General features: G+C 54.7%; 5 protein-coding genes across 5 annotated transcripts; 2 read left to right on the top strand and 3 right to left on the bottom strand.

The window, feature by feature from the left end:
* Nucleotides 1–49: 49 nt before the first annotated feature.
* PKC1 (Serine/threonine kinase) lies at nucleotides 50–3,746 on the bottom strand (the record flags this gene model as incomplete). Its single annotated transcript, XM_023600162.2, has 3 exons — nucleotides 50–111; nucleotides 169–3,249; nucleotides 3,296–3,746. The coding sequence occupies 3 exons, from the start codon at nucleotides 3,744–3,746 to the stop codon at nucleotides 50–52; spliced, it is 3,594 nt and encodes a 1,197-aa protein (XP_023449080.2).
* A 1,318-nt stretch (nucleotides 3,747–5,064) lies between these two features.
* RHO25_008004 (uncharacterized protein) lies at nucleotides 5,065–6,264 on the bottom strand (the record flags this gene model as incomplete). Its single annotated transcript, XM_023600161.2, has 1 exon — nucleotides 5,065–6,264. One exon carries the CDS (start codon nucleotides 6,262–6,264, stop codon nucleotides 5,065–5,067), a length of 1,200 nt encoding a protein of 399 aa, XP_023448651.1.
* Nucleotides 6,265–7,338: 1,074 nt separating this feature from the next.
* Nucleotides 7,339–10,390, top strand: RHO25_008003 (uncharacterized protein; the record flags this gene model as incomplete). Its single annotated transcript, XM_023600160.2, has 4 exons — nucleotides 7,339–7,832; nucleotides 7,916–9,017; nucleotides 9,065–9,284; nucleotides 9,345–10,390. 4 exons carry the CDS (start codon nucleotides 7,339–7,341, stop codon nucleotides 10,388–10,390), a joined length of 2,862 nt encoding a protein of 953 aa, XP_023449084.1.
* Nucleotides 10,391–10,796: 406 nt separating this feature from the next.
* RHO25_008002 (uncharacterized protein) lies at nucleotides 10,797–12,827 on the top strand (the record flags this gene model as incomplete). The annotated part of the gene is made up of 1 exon (XM_023600159.2): nucleotides 10,797–12,827. One exon carries the CDS (start codon nucleotides 10,797–10,799, stop codon nucleotides 12,825–12,827), a length of 2,031 nt encoding a protein of 676 aa, XP_023449085.1.
* A 301-nt stretch (nucleotides 12,828–13,128) lies between these two features.
* RHO25_008001 (uncharacterized protein) lies at nucleotides 13,129–14,889 on the bottom strand (the record flags this gene model as incomplete). The annotated part of the gene is made up of 1 exon (XM_023600158.2): nucleotides 13,129–14,889. The coding sequence occupies one exon, from the start codon at nucleotides 14,887–14,889 to the stop codon at nucleotides 13,129–13,131; it is 1,761 nt and encodes a 586-aa protein (XP_023449086.1).
* Between the last annotated feature and the right edge of the window lie 28 nt (nucleotides 14,890–14,917).

Genomic DNA, 14,917 nt, shown 5'->3' with positions numbered 1-14,917 from the left:
CGCCACAAGAGGGAAGAATTCTCGTTGCCTGTCAAAACGCAATCGAGACTCAAACAAAATCTGCCGAGTAAGAGAACCCTCGGAACTCCTCTTGCATAGCTTGCGATAGCACTGCGGGATACATGTTAGCTTGTCTTCGTTGCGGTGACTGTTCGAATCTCAACTTACCACTCTGTACCGGCGTCAGGACTGGAGTAACACTAGTAAACTCCGAGTCGAAATTGCTGGTGTCCGCTCTGCTCTTCACAGTCGGGAGGAAAGGTGCAGGAACCCGCTTGTAGTAGACATCTTCCCAATTAACGTTCCTAAAGAAGGCATGGGACATGATCTCCTGGGCATCGGTAGGTCCAGAGCCAAGTCGCAGTTCCGGCTCTCGTGTCAAGAGCTTTTGAAGTATCGAGACACTGTCTCTTGGCATGTGAATTGGATAGAGCGGTTCATCGGCCAGAATTGCGTCGTAGATTTCGTCCTCGTCCTCACCGCGGAACGGCGATTGCTGGAGGAGCATTTGATAGATGAGGACACCAAATGCCCACCAATCCACAGCACGTCCGTACTTCTTGTCCAACAGGATCTCAGGCGCCATGAATTCCGGGGTACCGCAGAATGTGCTTGTCGTTGAGCCATACCACATGTCTTCCTTGCACAGACCGTAATCTGCAATCTTGATGTGCCCATCAAGAGTAAGCAGAATGTTGTCCAGCTTCAGATCACGGTAAATGACGCCGTTCTCGTGGAAATACTTCAGCGCCAGGCAAACCTCTGCAGCATAGAATTGTGCTCTTTTCGTGCCAAATTGTCCACGTTGGATGTGCAGCATCAAATCTCCTCCACTAATGTATTCCATGACGAAGTAGATGCGAGTCTCCGTTTGGAAACAAGCGTGCAGATTCAACAAGAACGGGTGGCGTTCCTTGTTCGCAATCAGGAACACGCGCTTTTCCGAGCGGGTGCTTTCCACTTCGTCATTTTCGATGATGAACTCCTTCTTTAGAACTTTGATGGCATAAAGCTGTTTCGTCGTCTTCGTCTCCGCGAGCATCACCTTTCCAAAGTTACCCTTGCCCAAAACAGCGAGGAAGTTGAAGTGATCGAGACCGATACGACGTCCAGTACCTGCAGTGTTGGCAGGAGGAGCTGGCTTGCGCTGTTCGACCACGGGCTCGGTAATTGAGACGTTCGGAGCGGGCACTGCAGCCGGCGATTGCGGTCGTCCTTGTGCAGTCGCGGGTGGCGGGCCCTGCGATATTGGTTGCGGAGGATAATTCTTGGCAGGTGGCTGAGGCGGCGGCGATACCGTTTGCTGATAAGGAGGTCCGGAAGAGTACCCAGCGACAGCAGCATAGTCAGCAGGATTGTATGTGGACTGCTGCTGCCCAGGCTGAGGCGCAATACGCTTGCTCTCTGCGTAGCCATCGGCATACCCACCTGATCCCCGTTGCTGTTGAGTATATGGATCCGTCGTCCCTCGGTCGTACGGTGGACGGTCGTTGCCGGAAGTTCGCTTGCCAGCCAAGGCAACGGAAGCTGCTGCAGCGGCTGCGGCGGCAGAAGATTGCGAAGACTGTGTGCGATGAGCAGGAGGACGGTGGCCGGATTCTGGAGAGGAAGGTGTCTGGCCACCGCCCATCGCAGCTTTTCCAGCGTCCGCAGCACCAGGAGGCGGTCCGAAGGAGGAAGTCCTGGGTGGCTGCTCATAGGAGTCGGACATGCGGTCTTTGCCGTACGAGAACCTGTCTTGTAGCCTGTCTTGCTCTTTCTGTGAAACTTGGTCTTGGTGTCCAGGCGCAAGCGCATAGCTTGAAGATTGTGGCGGCGGCGTGGGCCTACCGCTTGTTTGTACGCCGGGAGGTCTCAGCTTTGTGCTATTGGCGAGCATACGGCTGTTCTTCGTCTTCTTCAATTCAGCCAGGATCTGATTGGCGCTTTCCATGCTCATGCCGCAGAAGTCTGGCACAAAGTGTACGCAATTCGCGTGACTCGTCAGCTTGCACTCAGTGCACCTTCTCGCCTGCCGCCTTCCTATAGGTAGCATATATCCGCAATGGCAGCACCAGTTGGCACCCATGTTCGAGAAGGCATCGAAGCGATGTGGAATGCGGTGATTGATCTTCTCCTCATCCGGATCAGTTTCGGCGTTGGACTTGCTGATACACTTGGTGACCACTTTCTGGTAGCACTTCTGGTGACATGTGTACTTGCAGTCAGCGCATTGCATGCCGGCGGTATACTTCAAAAAGTCGCCGCATAGCGCGCATCGCATGATGTTATAGAATGTCTGCACAATGAACTTGTGGCCGTATTGCTCCACGATGTCTTCCTTCTTTTGACGGACAGCGCCCTTACGATTGAGACCAACATCGAATGGACGGCGGTCCTTGACCTGCTTGATGAAGCTGAGGGTCAAGTGAATCTTGCCGACGGGCTCGAGTGTGAACCAGGCATCAATGTAGACCGGTCCAGTCTGAGGTGCAAGTCCAGAACCCGCTGGACCGCCAGCCGCAGCAGCAATCGATCCGCCACCAGGCGCGTTCGTCCCATGTGATGAGTTCGGCGGTGGCGAGAACTGCATGTCAGGTCTTGCCAGCGAGCCGTCCATCTGGTCAGCAGTCTTCCAGCCTGCCTGGTTGAACTCTGTCTCAATCCTTTTCCTTCGGATCTCATCGACAAGATCAGACAAGCGGATCCAGAGAAGGCCAATGGGTATGGGATGGTCACCACTTGATTTGTCGTACACGGTAAATTCGATCTCGTTGGCCTTGTCTACGTCGAATTCGTGATTCTCGTCGGTCCATCGATCGGTCTTGGTAGCTTTCGTTCTGCCCTTGAGCACGTCTTCCACCTTCATGACGACAAAGGTATCCGGGCCTCTACTAAATCGTCCAGATGCGGCGTGGTCCACATTGTCGATGGCATGAATCCTGACAGACATGTGGCCGGTGAGAGGTTTCCGCTGGCTGGGAGTGTCTAAGCTATCGTCGTCGGCAGCATCGGCGCCATTCTCGACATCCACATGCAGGTCCTCATATCTTCGTAGTGCTCTCGTCAACAACTGAATCTTTTGGTTGCTCTCCATTCTTCGAAGCTCTGCCTCACCCCTGCTCTTACGATCGCCTTCCATTTGATAGAGCTTGACCATCTTCTCGATACCATCCTTATATTGCTTCTCCACGGAAAGTTTGAATTCGAGCTGGGACAACATGAGCTGTATGCGGGGACCTAGGTGGGGTGTTTCGTATTTGATGAGATCTGCCAATGTTAGTCATTTTCCCATCAGCCCGCATCGTCGCCTTACCAAGCTTGCTGTAGTTAGGGCGTGCTCGCGGAGTCCTCTCGCCGGGTCCAGGCGGGGCATAAGGCGCTCGCGGGGGCATGAGTCCGGGGGCTCCGCCCATGCTGTATCCACCCGGGCCTGGGTCGCCATAGTCTGCACCTCCGCCGTAGCCTTGCTCGTTCCTGTATCCTGAGCCTGTTGAGTCTCCGCGGCCATGAGAAGGACCCTGTGAACCGCCATTTCCTGAGACTGAAAGATTGCTCATGCTCGACCCAATGTTACGATCGCGCAAATCATTAAGCTTCTGCTCAAAGTATTGAATGTTTCGCCTGGCCTCTCTGATCTCCGAATCCGCCTTTGACACGACCTGGGCATTGCCTGTGGCCTGTCGCATCTGCGTGGCCGCCTGGATCAGCTTCTTCTCGCGCTCGATCCGGCGGTAGATCTCTTGCGTGGCCGCGCCATCTTCCATGGCTGCGGTGGGTGAAGCCCGAATCGGGCGGGCGGGTGGGCTGCTGCCTCTCGGGAGGTATGGGTTCGTATATCTGGAGGTGTTGGTGGTGCTGCACAGCGGCTGAAGTCGAGATGTCGGCTGTCAGGCAACGGCACGTGCAGCTCGAGAGGATGTGGCCCGGCTGTCTGAGGGAAGGCTCGCGGCTCAGCTGTCGCCGGGCTGCAGGGCAGGCGGGCGTGTGTGTGCAGTGTGGAAGAAGAACGAACGCGCAGCCAGACGGGCGTGACGCGGCGGCGGGTTGGCGGCGGGAGGTGCCTGTGCTGTGGTGTGCCAGGTGAGGTGGGAGAAACAGGACAGAAATGCGACCCCTCGTGGAAGCTTCTTCCCAGCGCGCAGGACCACAATCAGGCCGGCCGCACCAGATGAGGTCGTCGGTCGGTGGGGTTCGGCACGGCAGGCACAATGGCACAGGTGCAATAGGTATAGAGCAATGCGAATTGTTGCTGATGGCACGAGATAATGTGCTCCCAAGCCTGCCCGCGCTACGTCCGTGCCCTCAGAATACGTCAACTGATCAGCGTGTCAATAATGCGCAGCCACGCACTAGTGGCAATGGCCTGTTCTCTCCTTTTGCCTGCATGAACTGTCGATAAGTGCAGTAGAGAGCGTGAGAGGACAAAGGATGTGCTCCGGCGCTGCGGACGATGGGGCGGCGCGGCAAGAGTGAGAGAGCAGTGGAAGGACGAGCAAAGGTGAGAGACAATGCGAGCGTGGGGCAAATTTCTGCCGGTAAACAAACTTGCTGCCCAACAGACTATCCCATCACGTAGATGAAATGTGGTGACACCGCCACGATCAAGTCTGCGACTGCAGCGCGCAGACCACCTATCACCGCTGCGTTTCAGGCGGGCTGCTACACAGCTACAGCATGGCGTTGAAACACGACTTGCCATGGCTGCCAGGAATTCGGCGGCATCTGGCAGGTTTATTCAGACGTGGTTGAGAATCGCGCGGTTGTGGCGTTTGGCACACTACCACATGTCGTTGCCGTGAATCTGTGGTCTATACAGTACATGTTCTCAACACGGGCCGGAGTGATGCAGACAATTCTATTCTGGACAACTCTGCTGAAGAAGATGCTCAGACTGGACAATGCCGCCGCCGATCGTTTTAGCTTTGCTCGGAGCGGCCGTGTCTTTTTGTGGAGAAATACGAATCATCATGCTAAGTACCACCTTCCACTGCTTGACCAGAGGCCAATCGTCGAAACACTCAGGTTGCATTTAAGAGTCCATTCTGTCAACGCCCGTCACGTCCTCACCTAGATCAAGCTCGCTCAACACCAAGCATATTTCATATTTTCCACCCAGTCAACATCTTTCCAGTTCCCATCGTACCATCGTAGGCTCGGTATGCTCTCTGACTGGCGTTCCATCACCGAGACATTCTTGTCAATCTGTTTGGCAGCAGCTAATGCAAGGCTGGTGGGATTCCACAACATGACCTCTTTCATCCCCCATCGATCCGCTTCTGTCTGTGCAACGGCCAATATCTTCGCAATTGACTGTCTGATCTCTGCGACCTTGCCAGATTCCAGACCTGGCAACTGCTTCCGCCCTTCGATAGCAGCGTTTATCGCATCAACGCCTTCCGTGGTGGCTGGGGACAGATCCGCTCCGAGTTGATCGTCTTCTATCACAAGACGTAGGATGTGCAAGGTATTTGGATCGTGGCCTTGAGGATCCGCCCATACGCGTGTCCAATAAGCCCAAACAGAGCCAACTCTAGCACCTCTGACAGTAGGCGATTTTTTGAGCAGTTCTTTGGATACAAAGTCTTCTCGAGCGTGATGCCAGGCTACAGTTCGCTGATCTGGAAGGATCGAGACAGTCGTCCGGCCGTTGTTGCCGCGTGCCTGGAGACGGCTGCGCATCAGTTTTTCGTCGATCATACACGCTTCCGCTAGGTCTTGGCTCTTGAGAAGCTGTACCCCTGCACCTAATGGCTGCTCGCGTGCCGGGAGAGTGATGTGGAGTGACGCATATGGGTGCCATCCTCTCGCAGCGTAAAACTGCTTCCCGATATCTGACCAGAGAGCACTGAAGACGTGCTGCTTGTCATTGTCCACTTTCCAATTCCTCAACTTGTCGCCCAGCTCCGCCATCATTCTGCCAGCGTACCCTCTGCCACGAAACTCCGGTAGACAAAAGACGGAGCACACGCCGTGGCAGATTGCATCGTCCACCTTGCCGTTCTTCGAGACCAACGCTCGCTTCTTGATCGTTTCACAGCCGGTGAGAATGTGGCGATCTGCAGCGGAGCCTGGCTGCCAAACGAGTACCCACGTGGTGAGACCGCCGTCTCTTGTGAGTTCCTGGTTTGCCAGGTGCTGCTCGCGAAGCAAGTACGGCTCGAGCTCGAGCGCAGCTTTCCATTCGATGCTGTTCGCGCGGGAGAGTTCTTCGATTTCAGCTGGGGTGGCCGTGGTGAGATAGATCTCGGATGAGTCCTTCGGCGGGAGGCCAATGCTGCCCATGATGTGCTGTATCTGTCTAGGTTAGGTGGTCAAGGTTGAATCGTGCGTTACTGAGGATCAAGAATGAAACGTGCAGGGCGCAAGAGGAGAGATAGATATGGAACGTAATGAAGCGTGCTACCGGCCGAAGATGCGCCCTTCGTCGTAGACGTCGCCAATACCTGCGGTTAGGGGACGAGGTCGACGAGCACCTGCCGGATCGCGAGCGCGCTTGATCCGGCGTACGAGGCAGTCGCATGCTCTTATGTTATAGCCCGAACATAAGCGGTCAGAGGGTTTGCGGTGTGCCCAGTCCATCCTGGATGTGCATGTGGTCGGGAGGCCATGATGTGGTTGGCTTGTAGGAGCGCGCTCATCGTCTGGAACCGCACTGTCCATGTCCATCTCGTGACTCCGAACACGCCGCCAACACGCCGATCAGCGGCGCCCGCGATAACATGGACGATGCGAGATCCACCACGCATCTTCCCATTCTGCAATGTCTCGTCAATGCTTGCCATTGCTGTGCGACCATGCCAAGCAGGCGACGAGGGCGGCTATCTGGCGGTCGTGAGGGGCGAGCGTGCAGAGTACCTTGCAGTGAGACCGGATGCCCACAGAAGTTCAAGCTCTGCTCTCTCATCTCCGCCTGGAACCTCATCTCCTTGCAGTATGCTGCCTGCCCTCGAACCAGCGCGAACGCCGCCGTCGCAGCGCTGCACATGTCCCGCGAAGGTGAGGTGAGAGATGCGCCTGCCTTCACTTGCTCTGCGCGCGCTTTCCTCCGCCGGTGAAGGGCGCGCGAGGCTGCCATCCACCACTTAACCACTGTCACTTCCTGGACTGCCTCCAAACTTTGTCAACAGCCGTACCATCTCGCACCTCGACCACCAGTCGCTGTCATTGCAACCATTGCTGTCGCCTTCGTTTACATCCATACATCAGCACGAGCCAAGCCCGAAAGCTCGACTTCACCTTCGTGCTAGGAACAGATCAGGTCGGCGCCACACAAACGCTCGCACACTTCCCACACATATCGGCAAGCCGCAACGTCCGGTGCTGTGGCCGACTCCAGCGCGCGGATTCCGACTTGTCATGGCCGCCGCGAGATCATCGTCACAAGTAATTGACCTTGTCAGCAGCAGCGAAGATGAAGATGACCTCCAGATCTTAGACCGCCCGCCAAGATCTGTGCCCGCCACAGCCTTTGGGAACCCGGATCCTCATGGCCTGCCGGAACTCGAGCCTCGAAATGCGTACGACGCAGGCCTAGAAGACTATGGCATGGGTACTGCTCCTGGCTTCTTTCCGAACGGGATCGAGGATGACCAGATATTCCATCAGGATCCAGCAGAACGGGAGAGAACACGAGGCGGAGGCGAATATCAGTACTTCGGGGACGAGCTGGTGTGGATTCCAGATGATTCTCCTCCTCCGTCTCCGGTCAGGCAGGCGTCTCCACCTGTGCAGGAGGGCGCGAATATGCGATATTTAGACTACGACAACGCATTCCCACCACTCGCAATCGCGCCGGTTTACAATAGCGACACATGTTTACAGCGGGTCTTGGAAGTGTTCCCGGATGTCAGGTAAGCCATCAACTTGCACTGCTCGAGCCTTATTCGACTGCCCAAATGCCTCATACTTCCGTGTCTTGCTAATCTCTTCCCAGCCACGAACATGTCCTTTCACTGTATGCCGAACTTGGACAGCAGCAGCCACCCATGCTTGGTCCCGATATCTACGAGAACATCGTTACGAAGCTTGCTGAGGCGGACAACTACCCCAAACAGGGCAAGGGCAAGCAACCCGCAGCTAAGCGCAAGGCCGAGAGCGAACTCCAGAACGATGACTTCAAGCGATGGGAGGGTCCGGACAGACGAGCTCCTCTTAAGATGCTGAATCGGCCAGTGGCTTCGGCGTTGAAGGCAGATTTTCCCGATGTTCCTATGAAGATCATCGCCGAGCAACTGTCTCAGCACCGTCAGCAGCTTTTCCAGACCTATGTTGCGCTCGCAGCAATGAGAGACGCGAAAGATTCTGGTTGGACCGGACGTCCGTCAGCCATGGCTAGCGCCGATACAATCGTTCTGAACACTGGGGTTCCTGAGCTCTACGATGAGTTGCAAGCTGCTCGCAAGCGGGTCAGCGCTGTCAGAGCCGAGCGCACGATTGAGCAAGCGAGACGTCGAGCCGAGGAAGAGAACCTGAGGCGAGCGGTCGAAGCTGGTGAGACCGCGGAATGTCAGGCGTGTTTTGACGACCTTCCCATGAATCGACAAATTCATTGCAATGGCGCCGAAGCTCATTTTACCTGCTTCGACTGCATTACCACGTATATCAAGTCAGAAGTCGGCCAATCTCGCTGCGGTGTCATGTGCACGGCCGGCTGCGGCTCCGGCTATCCACACGCTCAACTCCATCTCCTTGAAGACAAGCAGCTCCTGGAGAAGCTTGAACAACTACAACAGGAGAAGGACATTCGCGATGCCGAGCTCGACGATCTGTCCGAGTGCCCCTTTTGCGACTACAAGGCCATTCTACCATCCATCGAGGAGGACTTTGAATTTAGATGTCTGAATCCAGACTGCGAGAAGGTCAGCTGTCGTCGATGCAAGGCAGCCTCCCACATCCCGATTTCCTGCGAGGAACATGCCAAGGACCACAAGCTCAACAGCAGACACAAGATCGAGGAGGCGATGACCGCAGCATTGGTGAGAAAGTGCAACAAATGCAGTAAACCCTTCATCAAGGATTTCGGCTGCAACAAGATGGTACGCATTCCGTTCCCCTAAGCAAATCGTCTACTAACAATGCCTAGTCCTGCTCGTCGTGTGGTAACTTACAATGCTACGTCTGCTCGGAGACAGTCAGAGACTACAATCACTTTGATCAAAATGCCGCAGGTGCCCGGAATGTCAATCCTGCCGGGCCTTCATCCAAGCGTTGCCCTCTGTACGATAATGTCGAAGAGCGACATGAACGAGAAATTAAGGAAGCAGAAGCAAAAGCTCGGGCAGAGGCGTTAGAGGCGAATCCAGGTGAGCTCGACGATACATGAGTGCTGCACACATGGAGGAGGAGTACTTACATTCATATAGACATCACGGAAGAGGACCTAAAGATCAAGGAATCCGATGCGGTACGGAAGGCTACTCAGGCCAAGATCGGCCAACAAGGCGGCGTCCGCGGACCTCCTGGTTTCCCCGGCGGTGACTACGGTTTGTTCAATCGCGGAGCTGGCCTTGACATTGATGCTGACCTGGACGACGAGGACCATGATGACCCGCAATTCCGAGCAGCGGTACGTAGGCAACGTGCTAGGGCGCATGCAAGGGCGATGATGGTTGGCAGAGCGGCGCGAGCAAATCGGGTCGGAGCTTTGCAGGCACAAGCTGGTGCCGTTCGTGTTCCAAACCGAGCCGGCGGAGCCAACGCAGCGCTGGACAATCCGAGAGGACCCCTTGGTCATGGACTTGGTGGCCATATTGCAGGCCATGGAGCTCAAGCACACCTAGCCCGTCCACAGCCAGTATATCAAGGTCTTGCGCATCCTCATCCCTTACAAGCACCACAGTTGGGAATGCCCAACATGGTCGGTTACATGCCCATCTACGGGCTACAGAGACCAGACGTTGGCCAGCTCGCTCAGCAAGCCCCCGTGCTACCCTTAGGCAATGCAGCACCACACAGGTACGGCGATGCACCTCACGGCTTACAGGCAGCCGCTGCTGATCGACATTTGGAACGTGACCATGGCCCTGGGTACGTATTGGGAGCCCGGAACAATGGTTTGGGAGGACAACAAGGTCTCTTTGACGCATTCGTGGAAGATCCATTCGGCGGCGGTGATGCGGACCCGTTCGGTTTTGGCAGAATCATCCAGGGCGACCAGGCCCCGCCACGATTTCCCGAGATGCTGGCTCCTGGACAACCTCGCAACCATGAACTAGGTCGCAATGCTCAGCCGGAGCTTCGGGAGCAGCACGAGGCTCTTGCATATCGGACTGCAAGAGAGAGGCAGCGTAATGCGTTGCAAAATATGGAAGATCGGGCGGGTGGGGATGGAACAGTTTACGAATTGGCCTACGCGGATCCGAGACGCAGACGACGTGGAGTGTTTCCTGGTGCGCCAAATGCTGGATAGGCGCGACTCGCTTACACTGGCTGTGAAGGAAAGACATTGTCATTCATCGTGTGTTATATCTGCGTTTTGAGCGTGGTTTCGCATCTTTCAAGCAGGCTTTTGGTTTTAGCGAGGCGTCTGTCATTAGGTGACTGCTTGGTCTAGATTCAGACCCAACATTTATACTGAAAGCAAAGTTCGTTCATAGCTCACACTCATTCCGTGATATTCTTGACATCACGAAAAGGCTGCCTCGGAGTGATGCCTCAGGCCACAATGATGCTCGTCATACTGTGTTCATCAAATCCTGGTACGCGTAGATCGGCAAACATGGCAAGCGAGCCTCGAAATACTGGCAACAACCACAACACAAAGGAGCACGCGAGCACTTACGTCTCCCCATCATGCACGCGTACCGCCGGCCACAATGAACCAAGAACTGAGCCGGCAGTCGAGTCTGACTTCATTCCCGGACCCGGATCTAAGCACAGTTGCAAGTTTGCAGGGTACCGGCATCGAACCCAGGGCGGATCATTTAGTAGAAGCTTCAGATCTGGAACAAGATGCTCCTGTGTTCGAGCGAGATGCAACGTCTACAACGACACGGGAACGCGCACTAAGTGAGCCTTTGAGTGAATTGCTTGATGGCGGTGGCCACCCTTCCATGTTTGATACGCAGGAACTGGATCTCGGCAATCCCCAGAACTTGGCAATCGCGAGTAAAGACAGCATCCAGAGAGTGGTGCGGCATAGGGGCGCTGTTGAATTAGTGCGGCATTTGAGCAGATTGCTGGCTGAGAGAGATGCGCATGTCACTGCTTTGACGAGATTGGCAGAGGAGTACAAGGTGCCCAAGGAGCGCATTGCCGAGACTGCGGATCGAGTGAAGCAAGCCGAGAACCGACGAAGAAGCCTTGCAAAGGCGGCATCCGAGGAGCTGGTGCAAAGGAACGGGAGTGTGACTAGCAAGGCGCCCAGTATTGCGGAAGAGCTGCCAGAGGCCAACGGAAACGCTACGATTAGAGGTCTGACGAGATTCTTTGGTGGCAACGGTAAAGGAACTACGAAGAAGAAGGAAAGCGCTGTCGCCTCGCTGCAAAGCTCATCATCTTCGAGGTCAAGTTCAATACAACCGTCAGCTGCTAGAGCCGCCAAAGCACCGAGGCCGAAATCGATTGACGTCCAAAGTCTTAACAGCGTGGCAAGTGGAGACAGTATGGGGTGGGCTACCACTTTGTTCGGCGGGATGAGTGCTGCCGGTGGCACAATCAAGGGCTTGGGAGGAAGCGGCAACCGCCGTGCTTCAGAACGCGAACCTAGGGAGCCCGTGGAGATGAGCACACGACATGATGAGAGGACACTACCGCCTACTCTTTCGAAGAATCTACTTTCACAGCCAGCTCCCACTCCCCACGATGCCGAATGGAATCGATTTTTAAATCGCGTACAGCGCTCTCGGGAGCAAGCCGGTGAAGAGGCAAGATCAGGTGAACTCATTGGAGCCTCACGCTTTGGCAACGAAGGCTCGACTGGCAAGCAGAAGCAAGAAATGCTGACTAAACTTGTACTGGGAGGAATTCCTATGCGGTTTCGGCACGCGATCTGGATGGAACTCTCCAACACGCAGTCTGTTGTCCAGCCTGACGCTTACGAGCTGTATCTGAATGCAGACACCGAGAACTCCGACCCCACCGAAGTCGACGCCATATTGAAAGATGTGCCGCGAACATTGACCAGCAAATACGACTATTACGCAGAAAAGGGCTATGACCGATTACGTCGCCTTCTGATCGCCTTTGTCTCCAAGTATCCAGGTCTAGGGTATACACAAGGACTCAATATGATTGCTGGGTACCTGTTACTGGCTATACCAGACGAGAGTGACGCCTTCTGGATGCTATGCAACATGGTGGATTCCTTTTTCCCAGTGGACTACTTTAGCAAAGCCACCGCCATGTCGATTCCCATTGCCGACAACATCGTCCTGCGATCATACGTCAAAGAACAGCTCCCAAAACTAGCTGCAAAAATGGATAGCCTCGACATTGCACCCGAACATACCGTGCCACTTTCTTGGTTCCTGACAGCTTTCACTTCCGTCCTGCCCGAATCAGTTCTGCTCAGAATATGGGACGTGTGGTTGTGTGTTCCTGGACAGAAGACGTTCATCTTCAATGTCGCTTTGACGTTACTTGCAATTCATCAGAAAGGTCTCATGGACTGTGAAGATCAGAGCGAGTTTTGGGCGTACATGAGCAACAAGATCAAAGTCTCTGAGGAGCCAGAAAAGGTCAACGACTTGATTAAAAGTGCTTTTGTCATGAGGAAAAGACTTGAACTCGTGGAGCAGAGGAGGGCTGTGGAGGTGAAGAAGAGCATGAGAAGGACAGCGAGCACGGAAGCATTGTATAGTCCAGATGGAGAGGCGGCGCATGGTGGGGCATTGTCTTCGACTTGATTCTACCAAAAAGGTGTAACTGGTGTTCCTGGTGCAGGCGTTGGCGGCATGGTCGGACGGCTTCTTCGCCTCCTTTGAAGATACCCTCTTAACGTACATGACACACTGAGAAATCACAGTCAGTGTTTTTGAAACTTTGATGTGGTAGCATTGCCTGTATTTCTTGGATCTACGTGCAATTTCACTGCGTTCTGATTTCATCTCTCGTCTCTCTCATGCTCCCCATGTGCCCAGTAAACCGTCCCCGTACCAGACACTCCCCAACGCTATCGCTCAAAAAGTCGCGGAACACAAGAAGCAACTAGTAAGAACGTCCAAACATGACCCATTGTTCGGCCTTCTGGCCACACTTCGGGTTAATGCAAAGAGTGCCCTCTGCAATTGGCTCTGGCTGGTCGTGAGGGATACAGAGAGATTTGGCACCCATTGAAGGAGCGCGAGCATCGACTTCTTGGCCTTCGATGTTACCCTTGGAGTCTTCCTTGATTTGGTCCTCGCATGGGCCGCCGAGACAGTGTGGGACGAGAAGCACATTCTTGTCGTTGAGTGTTGGCACAAAGTCCTTCCATTCGCGGATGACCTTGCGGTGCGAAGCATATTCGTCTGAAGCCTTCTTGAACATGTCTGCTTGGATTTGTTCGAGAAGAGCAGGGACGTCTTTGGCGAGATTTGGAATTTCGATTGTGCCTTTGCCTTCTTGATCACGGCGGGAGGTTGTGACGACGTGGTTTGCGGAGTCCTTTGGTCCAAACTCGAGGCGGAGGGGAACGCCCTTTAGCTCCCAGTCGTTGAACTTGTAGCCTGGAGAGTAGCCTTCGCGCATGTCGCTCTCCACGCGCACACCAGCGTCCTCGAGAATTGTGCGAAGGCCTTCGACCTCATCGTAGAGCTTCTTGCGGTCGTCGTCAGTGGTCTTGGCTGTGATGCCCACTGGGACGATGACGACCTGCACTTCGGCAACACGTGGTGGGATGACCAGACCCTTGTTGTCACCATGCACGAGAACCATGACACCAATGGACCGAGTTGTGAATCCCCAGCTGTTCTGCCAGACGTGCACCTTGTTGCGGGTGGCTCCTGCTGCAACTTCCTGGTGTGGATCCTCCACGGTAATGTCAAACATCTTTGCGAAATGTTGTCCAAGACAGTGGGATGTCGCAGCCTGGATACCACGACCAACAGCTGGGATGAAACCTTCAATGGTCTTTGTGTAGTACGCGCCTGGGAACTGCTCGTTCTTGGTCTTCTGCCCCTTGACGACTGGCACGGCAAGCAAGTCTTCGTAAATTTGCGCATAGTAGTCGAGGATCTGCATGACTTCGGTACCCGCCTCTTGCTCTGTCAAATGCGCAGTATGTCCTTCCTGCCACAAGAACTCGCGAGATCGCAGGAAGGGAACGGCGTGCTTGAACTCCCACCGGACCACGTTATTCCACTGGTTCATCTTGAGCGGCAAATCGCGATGTGATCGAATCTTTTTGCTGTAGAAGCTGTACATGGCCGTCTCAGATGTAGGACGCACAGCCAATCGCTTCTCCAGCTTCGACTTTCCGCCCTCTGTGACCCAAGCGACTTCGGCAGCGAAGCCCTCGATGTGGTCCTTTTCACGCTGCAAGTTGGCTTCCGAAATGAAGAGTGGGAAATAACAGTTCTTGACGCCCATCTTGCGAATGCGCTCGTTGAAGTAGTCCTGGATGAATTCCCATATCCGGTACGAGGCAGGCTGGTAGATGTAGCATCCTGGAACATCGGTAAAGTCGAGCATGTCGCCCTTGAGGATGACTTGCTGATACCATTCCGACAGGTCGCCCGTCTTTGGTTCAGTGATTCCAATCAATTCGGGGCCGTCGGCCTTCTTCTTCGCCTGGCCCTGACCTTGTGGTGGCTTGTCCTTCTTCTCCTTGGGCTTCTTGCCCGCATTCTGGTCTTTGCGCTCCTTCTCTTGCTTCTTAGGCTTATCGGTTGGTGCAGCTCCGGTAGAGGCATCGGCACTAGCGTTGGCGACGCTGCTGCCCTCGACTTTGAGATCTTCCATCTTGGCCTCGATGCCGTTGCCAGCCATTGGCGGTGTTGCTGGGCTTTATGCGTTC

The sequence above is a fragment of the Cercospora beticola genome, chromosome 5, assembly GCF_033473495.1.
Source record: "Cercospora beticola chromosome 5, complete sequence".
Classification (NCBI taxonomy): domain Eukaryota; kingdom Fungi; phylum Ascomycota; class Dothideomycetes; order Mycosphaerellales; family Mycosphaerellaceae; genus Cercospora; species Cercospora beticola.
Note: the sequence above shows the minus strand (reverse complement) of the source record. Positions and strands in the feature narration are given on the sequence as shown.